A 21,747-nucleotide genomic window follows, 5' to 3' on the forward strand; every position below is an offset into this window, starting at 1 on the left:
CTGTTGTTTTATACTTACAAAGTAAGTAGGAGTGCAGTAGAAGACTGTAAGACAGAATCAGACTGTTGAAGTGACTAAGAGGTCTAGATGTGATGGTCCACAAAAATTATGGGCCAGGACTGCTCAAAGTGGAGGCAGCTTGCTGACCCTGATGTGACAGCAGGACACTGTCCAGCAACATAAAACTCCATGGTAACATACTGCATACTCACACAAGGCAAACTGACTTTTACCCTAAACTGACAATACACACACACACACATTTTCTGAACCGCTTGTCCCATACGGGGTCGCGGGGAACCGGAGCCTACCCGGCAACTCAGGGCGTGAGGCCGGAGGGGGAGGGGACACACCCAGGACGGGACGCCAGTCCACCGCAAGGCACCCCAAGCGGGACTCGAACCCCAGACCCACTGGAGAGCAGGACCCGGTCCAACCCACTGCGCCACCGCACCCCCCCATACTGACAATACAGTGATGCTTCAAAGTATGTGAACGCTATAGGTAGGGTCGGTCATTATTCTTGCATAAAATCTTAAACTTATCAAATCTGAAAGTTAAATCCGAAAATAAATGTATAAAATGAACAAATAATTATGATTCACACACCTGATTCTACTTACCTTCTTGGTTTAACCAATACAATTTGGGCTTCACTTACCTTTACACCTGCACTACTTGTGTGTTTCTACTACGCACACGATTTCCTCTAAAGCAACATATGGAACTGGTCATTTCACACCTATTATGTCACATGAGAAACAATGATTCTCTTTAAATAACCATTTTGTAGTAAAACTAAGGGACACAAGGGGTTCACATACTTTCAAGCAGCACTGTATAGCCTAAACAGGTAAATTTCTTGGTTTGTCTAACACTTTGTTATGATGACATGCCAAACAGGAACAGTTGCTTGCAGTAGAAAGTTATTTTTCTGAACTGTTTAATGATACTTGAGTTCCACTTTATTTTCAGTTTATGGAGTGAATGAGCTTCATGCTACAGATGAGGTGCCAGGCTGCTCTCTGGCCCACAGTGACATCCACCTGCAGCACGTTTGCGACTCGCTGGCTGTGGAAATTCAGATGATACGTGGAGAAAACACACAAGTGGACTCACAAGCAATAGAAGAAACACAGAGAACCTCCTAGTGGCCAACAGCATCCCCTACTGGTATCTCCAGGCGTGACACAACAGACTTAAGCGATGGTCAGGAATCTGGAGTACACACTGAACACACACACACACACACACACACATTGACTGAAACTGCTTGTCCCAAGCGGGGTCATGGCAAGCCGGAGCCTAACCTGGCAACACAGGGCACAAGGCTGGAGGGGGAGAGAACACACCCAGGAGGGGACGCCAGTCTATCACAAGGCACCCCAAGCAGGACTCAAACCCCAGACCCACCAGAGAGCAGGACCCGGCCATGCCCGCTGCGCCACCACACCCCCTGCCACACCGAACATGAGCTACACAAACAAATCAAGAGCAACAAGGCTGCAAAACACCTTTTATACCAGATTAGCTCTGATTTCCAACAAGAAGGAACATGAGGCAGGTAAGAGTACAAAAAACAAAAGCCTTCGATTCTCATCCCTCTTGACACTGAAGGACTGCTGAAAATACACTGAAATGATTTGGACTCTTTCTTGCAGGTCACTTATGAGTTTGTACTCTGCTCTGTGTATCTGCCCTTTATGAGTGTTACCATGAGAGCACAAATCACTATAATGATCGGTTAATTAACTGTAAAATAAGAGATATTTATAGATAGTGAATATTTAATAAGCTATAAAGTGACCTCAAAACACACAACAGCAAGTCCTACTGCAAACCATAATCTGGAAAAATAACTGCTAAACTGAAATAATTCACCAGAATATAGACAACAATGACTCAAGTCTTATGTAACCAAGAAATACTCTGACTGGCAGATATTAATCACAAGAACATAGCGGAACTACCATTTCTACCTGTGTCATGACTTTATACAACTTTAGATTCATTCTGTTTATCTGACTCATACTTTTGCAATTTCTCAATGAACTACATGGATTTTGAAGCAAACTGAAAAAGATGAAAACCAGTCCAGAAGAAAGAGCTATTAGAATAAACATCAGTACCCTCTTCAAAACACCATTTAGCCCAAAGGTACAATGACCGAGGAAGAATCTCACCGGAATTTAACTTTGGTCCTGAGTTGCATTTATAACATACACCACACTGTGAGAACTGGGATTTCACAGTGAAAGGATTTACTTACAGGACTGCTAAAAACACTTTTGCATTGTGAATGAACACTCTAAACAGTACATTCATGCATAAACAACCCATTAGGAAGTGACTATGCTGGAGTTTTTTTTTAAAACAAAGAAGTAGGATTATTCCTAGTCAATGATTTTGGATAACTAGCCCAATAAGATCAGCAGTTGCATCCATGGATAACACTGCCTATACACAACTTACGTGAACTATATTTTTCATTTGAAAGTATGATCTAAATGACAAGGTCGAAGTGTATTTTGAAGCTACTCAGTGTTCACCAACAATTCACTGGACAACAAATTTTTTTGCTTACTGAAAACTTTTTGGCGATTATGATAACTTCAAGCTGAACACAAACATTGTTTCAGATTGACAATCACGTAGGAATTTGGAGAATGGGTATGTCCCCTTCCCCCTCCGGCCTAACGCCCTGTGTTGCCGGGTTGGCTCCGGTTCCCCGTGACCCCGTCAGGGACAAGCGGTTCTGAAAATGTGTGTGTGTGTGTGAAATTTAACTTTTACTGACTTTAGGAGATTTAATCGCATGATGTTGACACACTGCATTTGTTCAACTGAACTAAAAATGTTTTGCACTTGATTTTCATTTGTACTCAGCATGTGACGCTTCTCGTTTCAGTGTCCAACAATAGTGGACCAGCATTCATGGATTCCACTTCCTGATACCGCTTCTCCATCACTGGAATGTCCTGGTGAAACCTTTCTCCATATTCGTCACTGACTGCACCAAGATCAACAGGGAAGAAGTCCAAGTGTAAAAGCAGAAAATCAATCTTCAGTGACATGTTGCACTTCATGGTTTCATATGCCTGAAGCATGTGGTGAATCAGCCGGATATAGTCTGGCGCTCTGTAATTGCCAAGACAATTCAACAAAACCCTTGAATGCCTTCCATTGCAATTTTCAGTTCCATGGGTTCCAGTGGGTTTTCACATGATGCACAAAAACGGCTTTTTTTTTTTTATATACAGATTTGTGAAGAATCAGGGGAACTGGAATCCATGAATGCTGGTCGACTATTGTTGGACACCGAAACGAGAAGCATCACATTCTGAGTACAAATGAAAATCGAGAGCAAAACATTTTTAGTTTAGTTGAACTAATGCAGTGTCTCAGCATCATTATGCGATTAAATGTCCTAAAGACAGTAAAACTTAAAATTTCACATTTCTCCAAATTCCTATGCTTTCATAATCAACAAAAATTTCTTCAGAAAGCAAAACGTTTCTTCAGTGTAATCTGATCAATTCAGCCAGGGGAAAATATGAAACGGATGTACTTTATGAGATGTCCACACTTGAGGCACATGAAACAGACAACATAGCTACAGCGTCACTTTCTTATATTAATTTATTTATCCATTTTGCAGATGTCAATCAATAAAAAGTTTCAAAGAGGTACAGCTCTATGGCAGTTCATACTGGACAGTTTTTGTTACACAGTATGAAAAACTGGGAGAAAAAAAGTACAACTCCGTAGGAGATCTTAGTACCTCTCAGTCACTGTGTCATCCCCTGTACCGAGGAAACACAAAGAAGAGGCTGCAGTGGAGAACTGGAAGGGAGAATAAGGGCCATAAAGAGTCACGTGGTGGAGAAACAGCGAGAAGAAAGTGAACGAGGAAAAAAGTGCCTCGTGGAATTAAGCTAACAGGAAGTACCCCCGGAGGAACGGGAGCCAGCATTACGAGTCGGAGGAAGAGTCTTTGATGTCTGTGCTCTCCGTGGCCTCGCTGACCTCGCTCATCTCCTTGCTCTCTCCCCCACTGTCCCGTTCTCCTTCCTTCTCCTGCTCTTCCAGCTTTGCAGACTGCCCAGGGGTAGAAAGGCTCTGGGACGAGGGTGTGTCTGCACTCCATGCTCGCACTCCTGGCCTTCGGAGCTGGGAGAAAACCAACATTTTACTCATTGAAGAGGAAAATCCATAGTTGACTGAGGTTTTTAAATGCTGTATAACAGTTCAGTAGCAGTGTGAAGGACCTGTTCTATTTGTAGCAGTATCAAAACTTTATATTCAAAAGGAGAACAGAAACCTCTACTTTACTGTACACACTACTTTTATACGAAAATTAAAAACTTGCGAAAAACAAACGAGTCATATACGGTATGTGTTGTTGGTATAATCAGGGGTTTCTACAATGTCTTCAGCTGTCTGTGAAGTATCATACTGCAGCATTTGCAACAAGAAAGGTGGAGTAACTCACCTCTCCAGCCATGTGAGCCAAGTCTCTCTTCATAGCATAAGCATCTTCCCCATCAGCATAGTACTTAGGTTCGACTTCGCTGATCCTGCAGCAAAGGAACAAAACACAGTGATGAGAAGAACAGGCTGTCAAACTTTTTTTCTTCTCCTTGAATGACAGTCACAATTCTTCTAAGACATAAACGTAGTGCAGAAAATTATCTGTGTCCAGACACACAATTTACTTAGATGTGACTTGTGGTTTCCCTCCTCCTTGTTTATCTTCAGCATCCTTCACCATGGCATTCCTCCCTGTGTATTACAGCTGTTCTTTCCCTACTGTTTTCTCAACATTTCTCCAGTGTGACATACACGCATCACTACTACTACTACTACCACCCAGGACTACTTTTATTTTTATTCTTTTTTATTGTTACGCTTGTCTAAATGTGATACTTATTTACTCCAACAAGACTCCTGTGTCTCTGTGACTACAGTGTTGTACATACACTGCTGTACCCTCATGCAATTTCCTTCGGAACTAATAAGAATCTAAAATATCGCCAAAAAAAAAAAAAAACACACGTCTTACTACATCCACAAAAAAGGTTATACTTTACTCCTGTAACTATTTAAGAGTCAATGTTCCTGCATCAATAACATGTCCACTCAAGTTCATACCAAACTCTGCTGCTCACTTTCTGCATTCAGAGGTGAAAAAGAAAGAGACACAAAGAAATGAAAAACTTTTATACTTACTGAAACTTCAGTGTATTGGAATAAAGGTGCAATGCAGCTCGGTTACTAGGAAGAGGAAATACATTAGATTATAACAAAGAACTACATAAAACTTTCCAAAAAATACATTATAAAAATCCAATACTCAATAAGTAAATATTCCTTTAAACTCGTAATAAAATGTTCCATATTTTCTTAAAATATGCTTTTCATACATGCAATTAGATTTAACAAACAAAATGAATCCAAGAAGATCTTTAGAAAAAGACAATCAAAGGCCCCATATCATGCAGAACTGTTTAAGACATGTTAATATGGAGTTAAAATTTTATGTAGGTAAAATAAGAAAAACTTTGGTAAATTCACCAATGACCCAAGGATCTACAGTTTGCAAGAAAGTCTGTAAAGCTGGCGAACAGCCCAGAAGGTAGCACCTTTTGCGTACATGCAGGGAGACATATTTAGCATTGAAATTTTCAATCATAGCTCTGCTGGCCTGATCCATCAGCTTCTGAGCCAAGCCCAGACGCCTGTGGGAGCGCTTCACGGCCTGTGAGAAAAAGAAACCAGCTTCAGCACTGCAAAGAACACAGTTCTGTGCTATTTAGTACAAAATCTCTAAACTGGACTCAGGACGGTTATAAGAGATGTGGACTCACCAGTGATGTGATGTGTCCGTGAGGAACATCATCTGGGTCTTCCTCCCTGAGGATAAAAACGAAACTGAGCGCTCAGCATTGCATACGTCCATACAACATGCAGATAACTGAGACACAAGTACTTACATCTTGGCCAGAACATATCCAACTATTTTACCGTTTTCATCTTCCGCTATGTAGGACAGCTACAAAATGAAAAGATAGGGAAGTGGTTGAATGTATGACGACATAAAGGTAATGCGGGTACAAAATCATGCCAGTAGGACATCAGAGTATATCATGCACAACTCCAAACCTGAGGCCACGACAGTCCATGATAGAAGTAGTATTTCATCTGGTAATTCTCTGGGAGACATAGCAAATTGCAATGCTGCATATTCATCAGATCTTCCGGCTAAAAAAAAAAAAGAGACATGTGGGTAGAGGGTCATAAAATACATCATGGAAACATCTCAAAACACTGAATATAAATTATTAATATAACTGCACAGCAATGAATGTAGCCACTTTGATCTTAGCCCGGATTTTTTATTTCCTTTTTTTAATTGTAAACACTAAGCTCTAACGCACTACAGCAAAACAAGGTGAAGACAGCATAGCCTAGGGGTAATTTCTTTCCAGCGCCACTACACACACACACACATTCTCAGAACCGCTTGAACCATACGGGGTCGCGGGGAACCGGAGCCTACCCGGTGACACAGGGCGTAAGGCTGGAGGGGGAGGGGACACACCCAGGACGGGACGCCAGTCCATCGCAAGGCACCCCAAGCGGGACTCGAACCCCAGACCCACCGGAAAGCAGGACTGTGGCCCAACCCACTGCGCCACTGCACCCCCCCCAGCGCCACTATTTACCCAGATTTCCTCCAACACCTTTACCACACAGATACAGCACAGAACTCAGATCACAAAGACATTTAGTTAGAACATCAAGTAACACGTGGACCCTTGAGTTTAAACATCCAGCTGTCACAATTAACGAACAGTGAAAGCACAAAAAAGCAATTATGTATGTATGGATATTTAATAATGTCCCAGCACGAGGCATTTGGAACATTCATGATTCATTGCCATTGCCTCACACAACCAGTTCGACTGACCACACACAGCATGATGATGAAAGAAAGGAGTTCAGCCTCATCACGCTTTCATCAATTCACTCATTCAAAACACTAGAACTTAGTAGAAGCAGAAGTGGAGAATACTGTTTGTACTGCTGTTCCTCGACAACAGAGTATTTATTTATGTCACGAACAGAGACAGACAGACACGACTGACTCTCAGGACGGCGGCTGCACCGCATCGCCGGCGTGTGAATTATTGCTAAATAAACACAGCCAATAACTGCTCTTGTGTGCAGCTCCCTGGCCCTGGACTCTGAAATACAACGTGGGACAGCGGAGAGCCTGTAGTGTAGAGTCCGGACTTCACTGCTCATCCGTCGCTCGAACAAAAGAAAGATGCCTCGTTCCCGTCGTTCGTCCCAGCAGCTGCCAGGATCTTCCACCCGGCCGCCGGCTCAGTTAGCCTACATGCTATTATGCCCTTTCCTCAGATTAACATGTCACACTTACCCTGGCATTCCGAATATTCATTTTTCACTTCTTGAACAGTTCTATTCACTCCCCGCTAAGTATTTACTAAAACAATAATACTATAGCAAGTAAATTAACGTAGTAACAACAGAACTACATGCAAGCACACACTCGTGTGTTCTACCGGATACAGTGAAAACAGGATGTTCCGCCTTTCTAAAATGTTCAGTGCGAATCTACAATATTGATTGGTTGGAAGTTTGATTGACAGAGTAATATCCAATAGTAAATATCCATGTTTTTGCGACTGGCCAATTTACCCAATAAAAAACAATAAATTGACATATGTCTTTATCACTTCCTTTCGTTACCTCACTTTTAGTTCGGTTGTTAGCGTGAGTGTTCAAAGCAGCGTGTAACGTTAGGTGACATATCTGTGGTTTGATTTTGTTCAAATATTGAAGCAAAGACTGCTTTTTATGATAGTTGTTTTAAATTGAGCAAAGTTCTGTAATACCTTACGGTATTATTTGTTTTTTTATTGTAAATAGTTGTGTGCTACAGTGTTTTCTTGTGTTCCTTATCGAGGGCGTGGTTGAGGGAATGCGTGTGACGTGAGAGGTGTGGGAGTGCGCATGTCTGTGAGCGTGGGAGAGTCGAGCGAGCTGCGTGGGCTCGTGGTCTGTGAAACTTGAGTTGTCATTATTGTCGTTAGTCGCAGACGAGACAGCAGTTCGTCCTCTTGTACAGAACTTTGATAAGCCTCAGGCTTTTGGAATTTATCTCTAGAGTGGCTCTGTGCTCTTTCGGGTCATTAATCCCTGAATTGCTCCAGTAATAATTTAATTATTACCCAGATCAGATGCAATGAATCATGGGTAAGCAGATTTTAAAATTGTAAGTTCTTTGAAGAGAACTGTCAGCTAAGTGAATAAATACAAATATGAATTGCTACCATTAAATTGCACTGTTTTAGTTGTTTACAATTCACTGGTATGGGATGGTACTATTAATCCCAGCAGGGAACTTCACACACAAAGCACTTACATCATGACAGAGTAACAGGGTGCAGTTGTACCATAGTACATTACAAATAATAGCAAATAAATAATTTTGTTGACTCTGTTACTATTACACGGGAGGATAACATGAACAAGTGCAACTCCTAAGGGCGCAAGACACTGCTTCTTTCTTAGTGTCCATGAGCTAGCTGGCCTTTGAGTAGCATTACTGAGGTCACATTTGGTAAAATGATTTAAAAAATAAAAGTATCATGAAAAAATGTCTCAATAAATATTCAATATTTGTCAATACTGATGATATTATGTACATTTTATTGTATATTAATGAGATAAATTAACAGCTACACAGACATAGATTAATTGGTTGCCACACCTCAGTATGGCTTTCTGAGACTCATGTTTATTAACTACTTGTCCAAGTCAAGGCTGTACCAGTCTGGGGCCTATGCCAGAGGATAGTTACTGTACACATTGGACAGGATGCCAGTCCACTGCAGGGTTGTCACGCACACGCTCACTCGCATGCATTTTACAGGCTGTTTAGACTCCGAATTCACCTGAAGCACATCTTTGGACTGTGGGAGGAAATCCACACAGGCATGGAGTGAATCAATGTGCAAACTCTGCACAGATTTCAATTTACACCCAAAGAGTGCAGGGATTGTGAGGCTCTCCTACCTGCGTTACACTAATTTCATATTCGCATTCCTGCTTTCCTCCTGGAATAAACAAATGAACTGGAGAAAGACTATCTGCCCTCTTCTTCGGTCTTCTCTCCGAAATGAGCATGCGTTGTCTCCAAAATAAACAACTCTGTTTGCTACACTACACTACACTCAATGTCCTGAGTCCAGTTTAAACACCATCCTGTCCCTGCTCAAGGTCTTTGGCTGAAACCAGTAATTAATAAAAAGTAAACATATAAAAGGCTTAAATAAAAGCTTGTTACTCTAACCTCAGTGCAGCTGTTTCATCATTCCCTTGTTTAGAGTGGGAGGTTAATTTATTACACACAAAAGAGTGTAAGAGAACCTCAAAGGATTTCATGTGAGTGCTAAAAAAAATCTTAATGCCGTATGTTTGAGAAACGATGGCAGCCCTACTTTGCATAAACTCATCAGATGTTTTTACACTGTTTTAGACCAGTTTTTTGAGAGATGTACTGAATGAATCCTGTATTCCGAGCCAAAAGCACAGTGAAGATGATGTTTCTTTCTTCAGTAATGTAGATGGCGACACACACGGTATAGATATACCATTACTTGACCTGGCACGCCTAGTGAAAGTGAGAAGGTGTAACGGATCTTGTCCGGTAACCGTACGCCAAAGTCAAGAACGTCCGTCCCAAAAGCAAACGTGAACAGCCAATCGTGACCTTTACGTCAGTCTTTCGTCACGCCAAAATGCAAATTACCGCACGACGACTGTGCCATAAAAGAACTTTCACGCCGGACACGTGCGAGTACGTCCCAGCCAATCAGAGCGCGGCATTGTAATTATGCGCACAGGTGCGAAAGAAAAGGAGAGAAGGAAATAAGTTGTCAAGTCGGCGCCCACAATACAAACACAGCAGGCGCTTTGAAGAGGAAAATGGTGGAGAAAATATAGCAGGGATACTTACGGGATATCATCATCATCATCATCATCATCATCATCATCATCGTCGTGTGTGTGAGAAAGGATTTTTCTCTACAACGCGGACACGCTGGTGGCTAAGTTGCTGACTGAGTGTGCGGGATGGTGCTTCACCTGGCTGTCCACACTCGGAATCCTGACTCGTGAAGCACAAACAGATAACTATATATAGAAATATACATGAGTGCGGTCGGGGGATAAGAAGTGTGTGAGAGAGGCGCGCGATCGATGGACGCGGACGCGCACCGGCTCGAGTCCAGCCTGTGGGTGGGCAGGAAGCGGTACCGGGCTGTGCTCAGCGGGTGGTACCTGAGCTGGACCCAGCTGGACAAGCGGAACCGCGAGCACAAGACTGGTAACACAGCCGCGTCTCACTCTAGTCTTTCCCGCTTGTTTTTGTGCGCTCCGCGTATCCTGCCTGTGCTCCTTGCGCTTCTCACTCACTCACTGTCCCGCTACAGGAGGAGGTGTCCTGCACTGCGCTGTACTGTTCTTACCCTGCTCATACCACCGTGTCCCTTCCGGATCCTCTCTGTCCCTCTCTAGTTCAACTACATTTCATTTGCCACTTCTGGACTCCTCAAAATTGTCATTCTCTTCTCAACACTTTCAGTCCCGTAACGTTTCTAACGGCCGTTAATTAGCATTTGAAGCCTATAATTTGTCGGCACACTCCTCTAACACCTTTTCAGTGTAGAAATGGGGGGGAAAAATGAAATCCAAGAGTCAATGGAATGGGAAAAAAAGCCCCTAGCAGATGGATAAATGTAAATCAGGGAGGAAACTATGAGGACAGAGAAGCAGAAGTGCAGTGTGGTTAAAGAGCTGATGAGTTGTGGTGTAGCGCATATTCAGTGTCCCTGCTGCTGTAGGGTCATTGCTGGAGAATGAAGGACATGAATGAGTCCTGTGGTGCTTGATGACAGGGTCTGTAGAGATGTCGAGGGATGGCTTCCTCGGTGATCAAAAGTGTTTTTGAAAAGGTAGTTCGTGCCCATTTGAATTTTATTCATTTATTTGCACAACCGAAGAAAACGCAGGGATAAAGATGCAGAAGGAATATTTTGGGGAGGTCAAAAAGCCAACAGGTTTGTGGCAGGACATCCCCTGAAACCAAAAAAAAGGGTTAAGAAACAAGTAATGGAGGTGACTGTGAAAATTGCATTAGCAATTCACAAAACCATAAAGGGGCATATAACAGATCACTGAACAGATAATATTCAATAGAGATGTAAACATATGTCCAACATGTTGAGTTAACCATGTAATGAATTTAGTTCCAAAAAATATTTTTTGAAATAACTTCTTGAATAATGTAACAGATGAATGTGATGTCAAATAGAAGGGAAGATTGTTCCATACGTGGGCACTTGGAAAGCTTAAGACTTCTGAAGTATGTACTTAAGTAGGGAAAACGAAGGTAAGATGTACAGTACTGTGCAAAGTCTTATGCACTTAGGTGTTTCACAAAAATATTTTTTTAGACGGTTGTTTAATGTCTTCTGCATCAGTGTCAATGGGAAAGAGCACATTTTAAATTTCCAAGCATTCCTTTTGCAAAAAGTTACAGTATTACAGTAAGGGTTTTGTATGTCGTTAAAGAAAGTATATACACACACACACACACACACACACACTGTGTTAAACTGCTTGTCCCAAACTGGGTCATGGCGAACCGGAGCCTAACCCAGTAACACAGGATGCAAGGCTGGAGGGGGAGGGGACACACCCGGGGCGGGACGCCAGTCCATCACAAGGCACCCCAAGCAGGACTCGAACCCCAGACCCGTCAGAGAGCGGGACCCGGCCAAACCCGGCACGCCACGCAGTTGACGACGATGGACGGTTACTAAGCTTTGTAGGAAGTTTATTAAGTAAGAGCATTATTTTTGGAAGCATTCACTTTACAGCTTTTTTTCCCCAAGTGCCTAAAACTTTTGCTCAGTACTGTAGCTGGAGAAAATGTATCTAATGCCACTGAAGATACTAATATCTTTTTGCAGTTTTTTTTAGTTATGTAAGCAGTATGGTCTTTCTAACCGAGTTTGTCATTATTAAGCTCACCAAGGGACTGAGTTGATGATGCTCCAGACAGTGGGTTGTTGGATAGGTAGATTTGCATTTAGAATTCATTAATGCCCTTGTTTCTCAGTTGGAAAACCATGTAAGAACTTAACTTTTTCACTATTCCAGGTCACCGTTTAAACAGTCGCTTAGGGTACAATAGTTATTATCGGAGAGAAAAACATTTGGTATCATCGGCAAATGCGATGGAAAAAACAATTTAGATACCCGACCTGTTGTGGCAACAATAATTCCTTTGTGTTTCACCCCAGATTGTGCCTGCGCTTTCAGTACGGATCAGATTAAAAGGAGTTGGCAGTATTTAGAGCAGTATTACGAAGTTTAAATGAGTAGCCGACTAGTTTGAGGAAGGCATGAAGGTTTTGTGTCTTCTGCCTCAAGCAAATGTGATCAGGGAGGACGTGGTGGGTTTGTAACGAGAGCAGAACCCCTTGACACCCGTGTTTTCGGAAGTAAAGTCCCAGGTCACACTGTGCCGCGGCATTGTTGAATTACAGCCGTTCAAATAGCTGAGAAATAGGTTTACAAAAGAATTTAAGGAATAATAACAATGGGAATAATAATTCCAAATATCCCGAGGCTGAACAACAGTTTTTTTACCAGAGGTTTGGTAAAGATGGGTGCCACCAGCAAAGGGAACCTTTTCCTATTTTGTTTCACAGGCAGGAATAAAGGAAACGATTCAAATAAAATGAACGGATCTTGTGCTTGGATTTGGGCCCAAAGATACAGTTTCGTGTCGTTTGTTGTTGTTTTTTTTTTTTTTTTTTTTTTTTTTTTTATTATACATTCTGTTGACTTTAAGGGAGAGACGGCACCGAAACTAGCGTTTTACACCAAAAGAGAATATTGTCAGTGTCGATGACACTGGGACTCCAGCACCCTAAGAACCGTAATGTAAACTGAAACCCCATAAACTTCATAATCCTGGTCATTTCCAGGTATAAAGGGAATTCCTGGTAGAACGTCCTATGTAATAAATCAGTTTTCCTGCTATTTGTGATTTTTTTTTTATTACTAATGAAATTTTTGCTGTTCACATTGAGAAAACTCCCTTCGTCTCCTGTTTCTGGTCAATCTCGTTTTTTCCCTCAAAAAGAAATCAATATTTGATCGCTAACCCAACAACAAGAACGATGTTAAGTGCAGTGTAGCGGGGTTAAAGAAACCCACAGTTTAAAAGGGAAAGGGAATGAACTCTGCTGATCCAGGCACTGGGTCTTGCGAAATACCGCGGAAGTGCCTGCTATTATTCCCCAAGCAGACAGCAGAACCAGTTTAGCGGCACATGCATGTAATACAAGTCACCCGTATTTAGTGAAAACATGCAGCAAAAAATAAAAACGTGTAAGCGCTGATACACCCTGCCACCTGCTCGTTTCTGAGTTCTCTTCGAAATGTAACTAAAAGCATCTAAGTGAATAAACGTAAGTATAAATTTGCGACGGGGGGGGTGACTAAATCTGCATGAGCTGTACGTGAATTATTGTTTTGATTAAAAACAGCTTTAAATGCATAGTTAATAAATTTTTATTAATACGTTAATTTTTATTGTTTAGTTTTCACTATCTATGGGTTACTGGCCGCGATGGCCTTGAGCTCATAGGCGAAGTGCAGCGCATGGCTTCTCTGTCCTCCGCTCACGTTTCCCTGGAGCTGGAAATGGAGTGAACCCCAGGGGAAGGAGCAACAAGGGCCTCACCTCGGGCAACTAGTAACTCGGAGACCCCTGACAGGCTTGACAAAAGTCTCCCTCTAGCTGGTTTCCTTCCTTCCTTAGCCGAACAAAACCGATTTTTATTCGGATCCTCCGGTCGTGACAAAGTGCACTCTGGGCCGGAGCCCATCGGAGCCCGGCGCCGGTCCTGGGTACGCGGCTTTGTCACATCTCCGTGTGCGGGAGCTCGGCGCCGTTCTCGGAAAATCACGAAAAGGTGGTCTAATGGGGTTTTATCGTTATCGAAGTTTCAGTGCCTGTGTCCGAGTTGATTGGAGTTGAGGAAGGCCAAGTGGAACTGCAGCCTGAGAAGAAAGTGACGGAGAGTGACGGAGACTTCACCGGTAAGACGCGCTCAGCGCTACTGTTTTGCAGTCTGCTCTGCTAAAAATCACGCAGTCGTGAGGTGAAAAGGTAACGCCTTAGATCGGCTCACGTTGTACACCTGAAAAAATCGAGGTGAAACGCTGACCGCATGGGACGTGTTTCTGGGTAAAGTGAGACACGCGGCGTATGACTTTCCATAGGGGTGTTCGGTGTCGAAGGATCTGTTGCGCCATCAGAGACGTGTTCCGCGCTCGGAGACGCGCGGACGAGTCGTGCTCAACCGAACCGTGCGGCGCTCGAATGGCGGACGCACGAGTGCTCCGTAGTCGTTCATCTCGCTTCTCTCGAAATCAGTTTTCAGCATAAAGCGCCATCGCAAAGGCCGCGGTTCCGGAGCGCTGTGGACTGTGGGCCGGATCCAGTTTTGTTGTCCCAGCCGAGACCTGAGAGACCGCTGGGTCACGCAGCTGAGGAGTGCCCTGAAGACACACGGTAAGAAAGCACAGTTCGTACCACGTTAGTGCGGTGCAGAGGTGCCTTAGGAAGCTGACCGCACAACATGAGGTTCGTGGTGTGTGTGTGTGTGTGTGTGTGTGTGTGTGTGTTTCACTGCTGTATTCATTGCGTGGCACCGTGTTCTCTCCCCAGGCCCGTCCCGCCCGCACCGGCTCCTGGTGTTCATCAATCCCTTCGGGGGAAAGAAGAGAGGGAGCCAGATCTACCGCTCTCTGGTGGCCCCGCTCTTTGAGCTCGCTGGAATCAGTGCTCATGTTGTGGGTGAGAAGCCCAAACACACACTCGGAGACACTCTTCTGTGGTCTACATCGGTTTTCTTTTGTCACCACGTTGTGGCTCTCCTCCTTCGTTACTCCAGCGAACTTGTAAACGTTTAAAATGTCTTGACATTGTATCATATTTACATTTTGCTTGTGTGCTTGGGGCGCCTTCTCGGAAGGCAGTCGTGAGGAAATGTCATCGTTGTGTTCCTTTCGCCAGTGACCGAGAGAGCCAACCAGGCAAGAGACCACATCTTGAAGAAAGATTTAACGGGTTTTGATGGGTGAGAGAAGTTACGTTGCATCAAGTGGGAATGTACCTTCACCGTGGGACTCGACCAACCCCTACCGATTGTACGCTAAATGTCGAAGTTTCTAACGAGGTCTCTAAAATTATACCGAGTGCCAAAGCAAGCATTGCCGTGCATGTTGATAGAGGGGGAAAAACTGAAATGAACATAATATCATCAACCAATGGGGGGGGGCTGCATCGGACACGGCAAGTTTTAAGCAGGGAGGATCTACGACGCTAGTGTTCTTTACTTTGGGAAACAGGCTTGTTCGTTGGAACTACAGGAATGTGCCTTTCTTAAATATCGTCCTGTTGGGATGGCATTGCGTTACTGCAGTTTAATTAGGGATCGTGCAGTCGTCGTACTTTTTTTTTTGTTCCCTAGGGTGGTGTGTGTCGGAGGAGACGGGATGTTTAGCGAGCTCCTGCACGGTGTGATCGGGCGAACGCAACAGGAGGCCGGGTTGTCGGAGCACGACCCCGCCGCGGCGTTGCAGCCGTGCAACCTCCACATCGGCATCATTCCTGCAGGTCAGGCGGCCGGGAGACGACGGCGCGATCGCGTACGGCGCGTGTGTACGCTGGAGGTTTGCGCCGCGCCTGACCGCTTTGTGTTCGCTGCAGGCTCTACCGACTGCGTCTGCTTTGCCACGGTGGGTGTGAACGACCCAGTGACTTCCGCTCTTCATATCATCATAGGTATTTTCATTGCTGTTAACTAAGCGTTCCTGTTATTAGCGGACCACTTCAGTTCCTCTGCCGCTTAACGCGCAATTATTTGCATATTTCTTATATTTACCGCAATATGTAAGCAGCTACGATTAAAGTTTTACCTTCTCCGCTTTCGACTCTGTTCCAGGAGACTCTCAGCCGCTAGATGTATGTTCTGTGCACCACCTCTCTACGCTCGTCCGCTACTCTGTCTCTCTTGTGGGTTATGGATTCTACGGCGATGTGCTGGCAGAAAGCGAGAGATATCGTTGGATGGGACCTCTCAGATACGACTACTCAGGTTCGGAATCTGCGAACGCCCCCCCCCCTGCCGTCGAACCGCTGCTGAAGTGGCGCAAGTCAAAGTAATGGCCTCCAAGACAATGGATTCTTAGTGTGACTCTAGCTGTTAAACACACCTCGTCGGAGATGAATTAGCATACAAATTATACACCTAGAATGAATACGATGCAGATGGACTACATGCAGTGCATTACTTAACATCGCTGAGCATGTAGCCTTATCGCCACAAGTGAGTTTTCATGAGAGCTGTTGCTTGCTGCTCGGTGTCGCTGTGGTTTCCCCTCTGCTATGAGGACCGCAGACCAGTGTAAGACTCCTTCCCCTTTTGCCTGGTGTCGGTGTGGATGTCCTCCCCCTCTGCTCCGAGTTGTATGAGCTCCTTCTCTGCTCTTTTCAGGCTGCATGACGTTCCTCAGTAACAGGTGCTACAGAGGGACGGTTCAGTTCCTGCCTGCCGACTCTCAGCTCTCCAGCCCCCGGGACAACACGCGATGCCTCTCGGGGTGAGCAAAAGCGCACCCATCTCCAGCTTCCTTCGTATTACTGTGTTAGCATGGAAGAGTTGTAACAGGATTATATACATTTACATTTATCTATTTAGCAGATGTTTTTCTCCAAAGCGACCTCCAATGAGCCCTATGTAGTGTTACCAGCCCACACGCCTTATTTACCAAGGTGACTTACACCGCTAGATACACTACTTACACTGGGTCACTCATCCATACATCAGTGGAACACACTTGCTCTGTGTCACTCACACACTATGGGTGAACATGAACAGTATATCTTTGGAGTGTGGGAGGAAACCAGAGCACCCAGAGGAAACCCACACATACACAGGAGAAGATGCAAACTCCACACAGACTGAGCGGGGATCGAACCCACGTCTCTTGCACCACCTAGGCGCTGTGAGACAGCGGCGCTGTTCACTGTGCCACCATTTATTCGGTTAGCTGATGCTTTTCTCCAAAGCAACTTAAAATGTTAACCAACCAATGTCTACAACCGCTTGTCCCGAGTGGGGCTGCGGTGAGCCGGACCCTACCTGACAATGCAGGGCTGAAGGGGGAGGGGACACACTCTGGACAGTCCAGTCCATCGCAAGACGCTCCAAGCAGGGATCAAACCCCAGAGCTGCCGGCCCATAGCGGGCACTGGCCAAACTTCCCCCCGTTAACTCATGTGAAATTATTTACCCATTTGTACAGGTGGGTAATTTTACTGGAACAATTTAGGGTAAATACCTTGCTCAAGGGTACTACAGCTGGAGGTGGGATTTGAACCTGCAGCCTTTGGTGCAAATGCAACAGCTTTAACTACGACACTACCAGTTGTCCTATATAAGGTCCCGTTCTCAGACCTGAAGTATTGAGCCGCACTGTAGTGACCTCTGCATCGCTGCAGTAAACATCAATGGTGATCAGGACCTGGTCCATCAATTCTGCGATGAGGAAGGCCATCATTAGAGGGACAGATCACTCGAAATGGTGTGTTCCTTTGATCTGCACTTTGTACAGCTCCCTGTACGGAGGCCGATGTTCCCCCGCGCCGTTACTCCTATCTCTGCAGGGAGCCATCTGCTCTCTAAGGCTCCGCTGCAGGAAAAATCTGTACCACTTGGTCTCCAGGGTAGGGAGCTGACACAGTGTACATGATGTCCAAACCACACACCTCACTTTATGTGCCAAGAGGAGGCTGCTGTCTGCGGAACTTTTTTTTTTTTGGTCATGATGGGGATCTGTTGCCATGGCGCGGCCTGTAACCTGACTCGTAGGAAACGAGACGGCCACACCTAACAGACCTGCCTTTGAGTCAGAGTGAAAGTAGTCCGTCACTTCAGCCTGTGCTCCAGCGCTCCGTAAAACGGATGCAGGCAGTGGAAATACGGAGCAAGAGCGTGCGGTTTTTGATATTCGGGTGTCCACAGCTTTGGGATATGCATGGCAGATGATTGTAGTGCATAGGAAGGGATGCGTACAGTTTGTACCACTTTGTGTGTATATTAATGGTAAAGGGTTGTGTGTTTTTTTTTTTTTTTTTTCCTTCAGTGTTTTTATGGTTATCCTAATTGTTTGCTGTCGCACAGGTGCCATGTGTGTTCAGAGAGCACGGAGAGACTCTTTTCCCGGAGTGACTCCGGCTCCCATGCTGGATCCCTGTACAGCTCCCAGTTCAGCCAGTATAGTTCCCCGTGGGAAGGTAAAATGATTTGTATATCCATTGATTTGAGCGAACCGAGAGCAGCATCCCTCCGGAGAAGCATCTGCTGGTCATCCGAGTAATGCCCTCCACCCTGTCGTACCTCCCTCTCCTCCCCAGGCGAATGGGAGACAGTTGAGGGCAGGTTCAAGTGCATCTCCCTCACGTGCATGTCCAGCTCCTGTCCCCGAAGCCCCCTGGGGCTCTCCCCCTCCGCACACTTGGCTGATGGGACAGCTGACCTCATTCTAGTGCGGGACACGCACCCCCTGGGCTTCCTTACGTACCTCCACAGGCATACCAACTCCCAAGACCAGGTACGCATGACCTCCGTGAGGAGGAAAACCGAGGTGGTCCTCGGGCAACTCTTCGATGTGTTGTGCAGGTTCACGTTTTAAGTTTCTCCGGAGAATTTTTACGTTTAAAAGAAGCTCCGTAAATACTCCTGCCATTTGGTATCCGCTAAACTGAAATCCGTATTCTGAGTGTATGTTTAGAGAGCTTGTCTACAGAATGCAGTTGGTTAGCACTGCTGTTGAGCCATAAAATACAGCTGGTTGCGTAGTGGTTAGAACTGCTGCCTTTGAATAAATGTGAATAATTGTTAGAAGCGACACGGTTGTTACAATTATTCGCATCGAGTCATTTGACTGACGCTTGCGACTTGCAGCGTTAAGGTTACGATTATTATAGTCACGAGCTTACAACTATTTACCAGTTTTACAGCTGGGTAAATTGACGGGAGCACTTTTCAGCGGTCCTGCAGCTGGAGGCGGGGATCGAACCTGCGACCTTTGGGGTCCAAAGGCAGCGGCTGTAACCACTGTGCCGCCAGTTGTGCGCGTTATTCCCATTTTCGTTGTGTACTACGGATGTGCGGAGTGAAATTATCCCGAGGACGGTAAAAAGAAAAAAGCGTAATTCTGTGCGCTCATAGAAAAAACGTGAAATACACACAGATTTGGCTCTTTGCAGTTTGACCTCCCCTTTGTTGAGGTCCACCGGGTCAAAGCGGTGCGATTCCGTCTTCCGCCCGGTGAGGAAGAGCAAGCGGAGCAGGAAGAACCGGAGGTGCTGGAGGACCCGGAGTGCGAAGATGCGGTGGCATCGGGGGCTGACGGCAGGAGCGAGAGGCCTGGGGGTATGAACTGGATCAGCTCCGTGCAGCACTTGTCTGCCAGGGCCAAGGAGCGAGGGGTGACGGGGGCCAAAAAGAGAGGCAAGAGAGACTTCCTGTGCGGACCTTGCTGCCGTAGGTCCCCCACGGTCTCCGTTTGGAACTGTGACGGGGAGCTGCTGCCCTTCACGGAGATCCTGTGCAGGTGCGTGCGTCGCCTTCGTCTGCCTGTTTTTAATGGACCTTGTTCCTTTCCCCGGCCGTGTCGCCGTGCCGCTCGGAGGATTTGTCCCGTTAGTTGTCAGTGCTGTGTTCATCAGGATGACCGTTTTCTTTTCAGGGTCCATGGGCAACTGGTGCGTCTGTTTGCTCGGGGCATCGAGGAAGGAATGGTCGCCTACAGGGGGACTCTGGGAAACAAGAGCTGCAAGGGAAAGTATGTTCTACACACATGATGGACAAGAGCAGCTTTGATGTAAAGGACAGAAAAAATGTTTCCGAGCAGAGCTGATTGCACAAATGGTTGAGCTGATGGAGAGGACAGTTGTTGCTGCGAGTACGTGAGAAAATGTTTGTGCAATAAAATTTAACTGTGTAGTTGTCTAGCGCCATTTCAATATGAGATGGATGAATCGTGTGAGTTTATGGCTATTAATGTTGGAATGCTCCATTTTTTTTTTTTAAATTTCTGAACATTTCTAATACAGCTGCATTGAAACTAGCGGCTATAACAAATTTGAATTAAAGAGGTAAGCTTCAGACTACTGCCTCGTGTACTGTACTTCTGGAAGCCTGCGGGCTTGCTTTTATTTAGAGGTAAACGTACTGCTCCCCAGCCTGTTTTCTCTTGACTGTAATCAATTCCATAGGCTTCCCCTCAGTTATGACAATGTTTGAATTTAAACTTTGTTTATTCCTGGGGCGGGGCATGGGGGTGCAGTGGATTTGACCGGTGCCCCCTGCGTGGCAGGTCTGGGGTTTGAGGCCCGCTCGGGGTGCCTTGCGATGGACTGGCGTCCCGTTCTGGCCGTGTCTTCCCTCCCTCTCCAGCCTTGCGCCCTGTGTTGCTGGGTTAGGCTCCAGCTCACCGCGACCCTGCTTGGGACAAGCGATTGTTGATATGGGTGGGTTGGTTGGTTGGTTTATTCCTGTTGTTTTCAGCCCCTTTACCTTTTTTATTCATTTAACTGATGCTTTTCTTGAAGGCAACTTATTTGCTTATTTATACTGTTTGATAATTTTATTGGAGCAATTTAGGGTAAGTACCTTGCTTAAGAGTACTACACCTGGAGGTTAGATTCACACCTGAAATCTTTGGGTCCAAAGGCAGCAGCTTTAACTACTACACTAGCAGTTGCCCCTGCATTAAGAACTCAAACAGGTAAATTGGCTGCAAATTGCTTTCAAGAAATGTGTTGACTTAAAGTACAAAAACTAAAAACTTTCAGCAGCATTTTGACAACAGAGAGGGGAGACTCAGCAGGACCCCACCCCCCCCCCCCCAAGTTGAATGAAACTTTCCAAGTTGTGCAGAACTGACCTGATGAACATAGCTGTGTCCCATGTATTGTCTGTGTTCTCCATTATTAAGGCTTTGTGTGTATGTGATGAAGCCCAACCCACATACTGCAAACACTAGTGGCAGAAGGAGTCTTTTCTCATCTACATGTACTTGGATGCAAAGACATGACAGCTCTCTCTCATTCATTCTGTTTTCCACCAACTTTTGAATTCATTTTTACACATTCTGTGGCACTATCTAAAGATCACATAGCAGCGGCCGGAAGCGGGAGCTCATTTACTGGAAACTAGTTTTTGTTCACTAGCCATCCAGATGTTTTCTATAGCAGCAACGTAGGACACTAAGTTGCTTTGCCTTCACTGTTCCGTCCCATTTATCCAATACAAGAAGTTCCCAGCTTGCACCCAGTTTTGAGTGGACATAATTAAAATGAACAAGTAATGGGTAAGAGGCAGCAAAAGCTATTTATTGAGTCAACAAAGAGTCAACCATGACAATTTTTTTCTTATAACTCTCTTCAGAATTGTTACAGCATAATCCAAGTCTACAAAATCTTTTAAAAAAAGGGGGGGGGGGGGAAGCAGTGTAACAGATGGTCTCCCAACATCATACAGTGCAATTATGTACCATTTAGTG

The 21,747-nt window shown here is 45.0% G+C and overlaps 2 protein-coding genes across 2 annotated transcripts; one reads left to right on the forward strand and one right to left on the reverse strand.

Annotated features, from left to right (window-relative positions):
- Positions 1-3,566: 3,566 nt before the first annotated feature.
- On the reverse strand, positions 3,567-7,602 carry naa10 (N-alpha-acetyltransferase 10, NatA catalytic subuni). The gene is made up of 8 exons (XM_018760320.2): positions 7,445-7,602; positions 6,163-6,261; positions 5,994-6,052; positions 5,868-5,913; positions 5,643-5,758; positions 5,230-5,274; positions 4,493-4,577; positions 3,567-4,170 (listed from the first exon to the last, which is right to left on the reverse strand). Exons 1-8 carry the CDS (start codon positions 7,463-7,465, stop codon positions 3,973-3,975), a joined length of 669 nt encoding a protein of 222 aa, XP_018615836.1. The 5' UTR covers positions 7,466-7,602; the 3' UTR covers positions 3,567-3,972.
- Positions 7,603-9,905: 2,303 nt separating this feature from the next.
- LOC108939079 (ceramide kinase) lies at positions 9,906-20,333 on the forward strand. Its single transcript, XM_018760200.2, has 13 exons — positions 9,906-10,417; positions 14,113-14,208; positions 14,546-14,683; positions 14,840-14,968; positions 15,188-15,251; positions 15,645-15,790; positions 15,884-15,958; positions 16,119-16,271; positions 16,671-16,776; positions 18,360-18,472; positions 18,593-18,789; positions 19,448-19,794; positions 19,930-20,333. Exons 1-13 carry the CDS (start codon positions 10,291-10,293, stop codon positions 20,042-20,044), a joined length of 1,806 nt encoding a protein of 601 aa, XP_018615716.2. The 5' UTR covers positions 9,906-10,290; the 3' UTR covers positions 20,045-20,333.
- Positions 20,334-21,747: the final 1,414 nt, after the last annotated feature.

Source organism: Scleropages formosus, chromosome 19 (genome assembly GCF_900964775.1).
Source record: "Scleropages formosus chromosome 19, fSclFor1.1, whole genome shotgun sequence".
Taxonomy (NCBI): Eukaryota; Metazoa; Chordata; class Actinopteri; order Osteoglossiformes; family Osteoglossidae; genus Scleropages; species Scleropages formosus.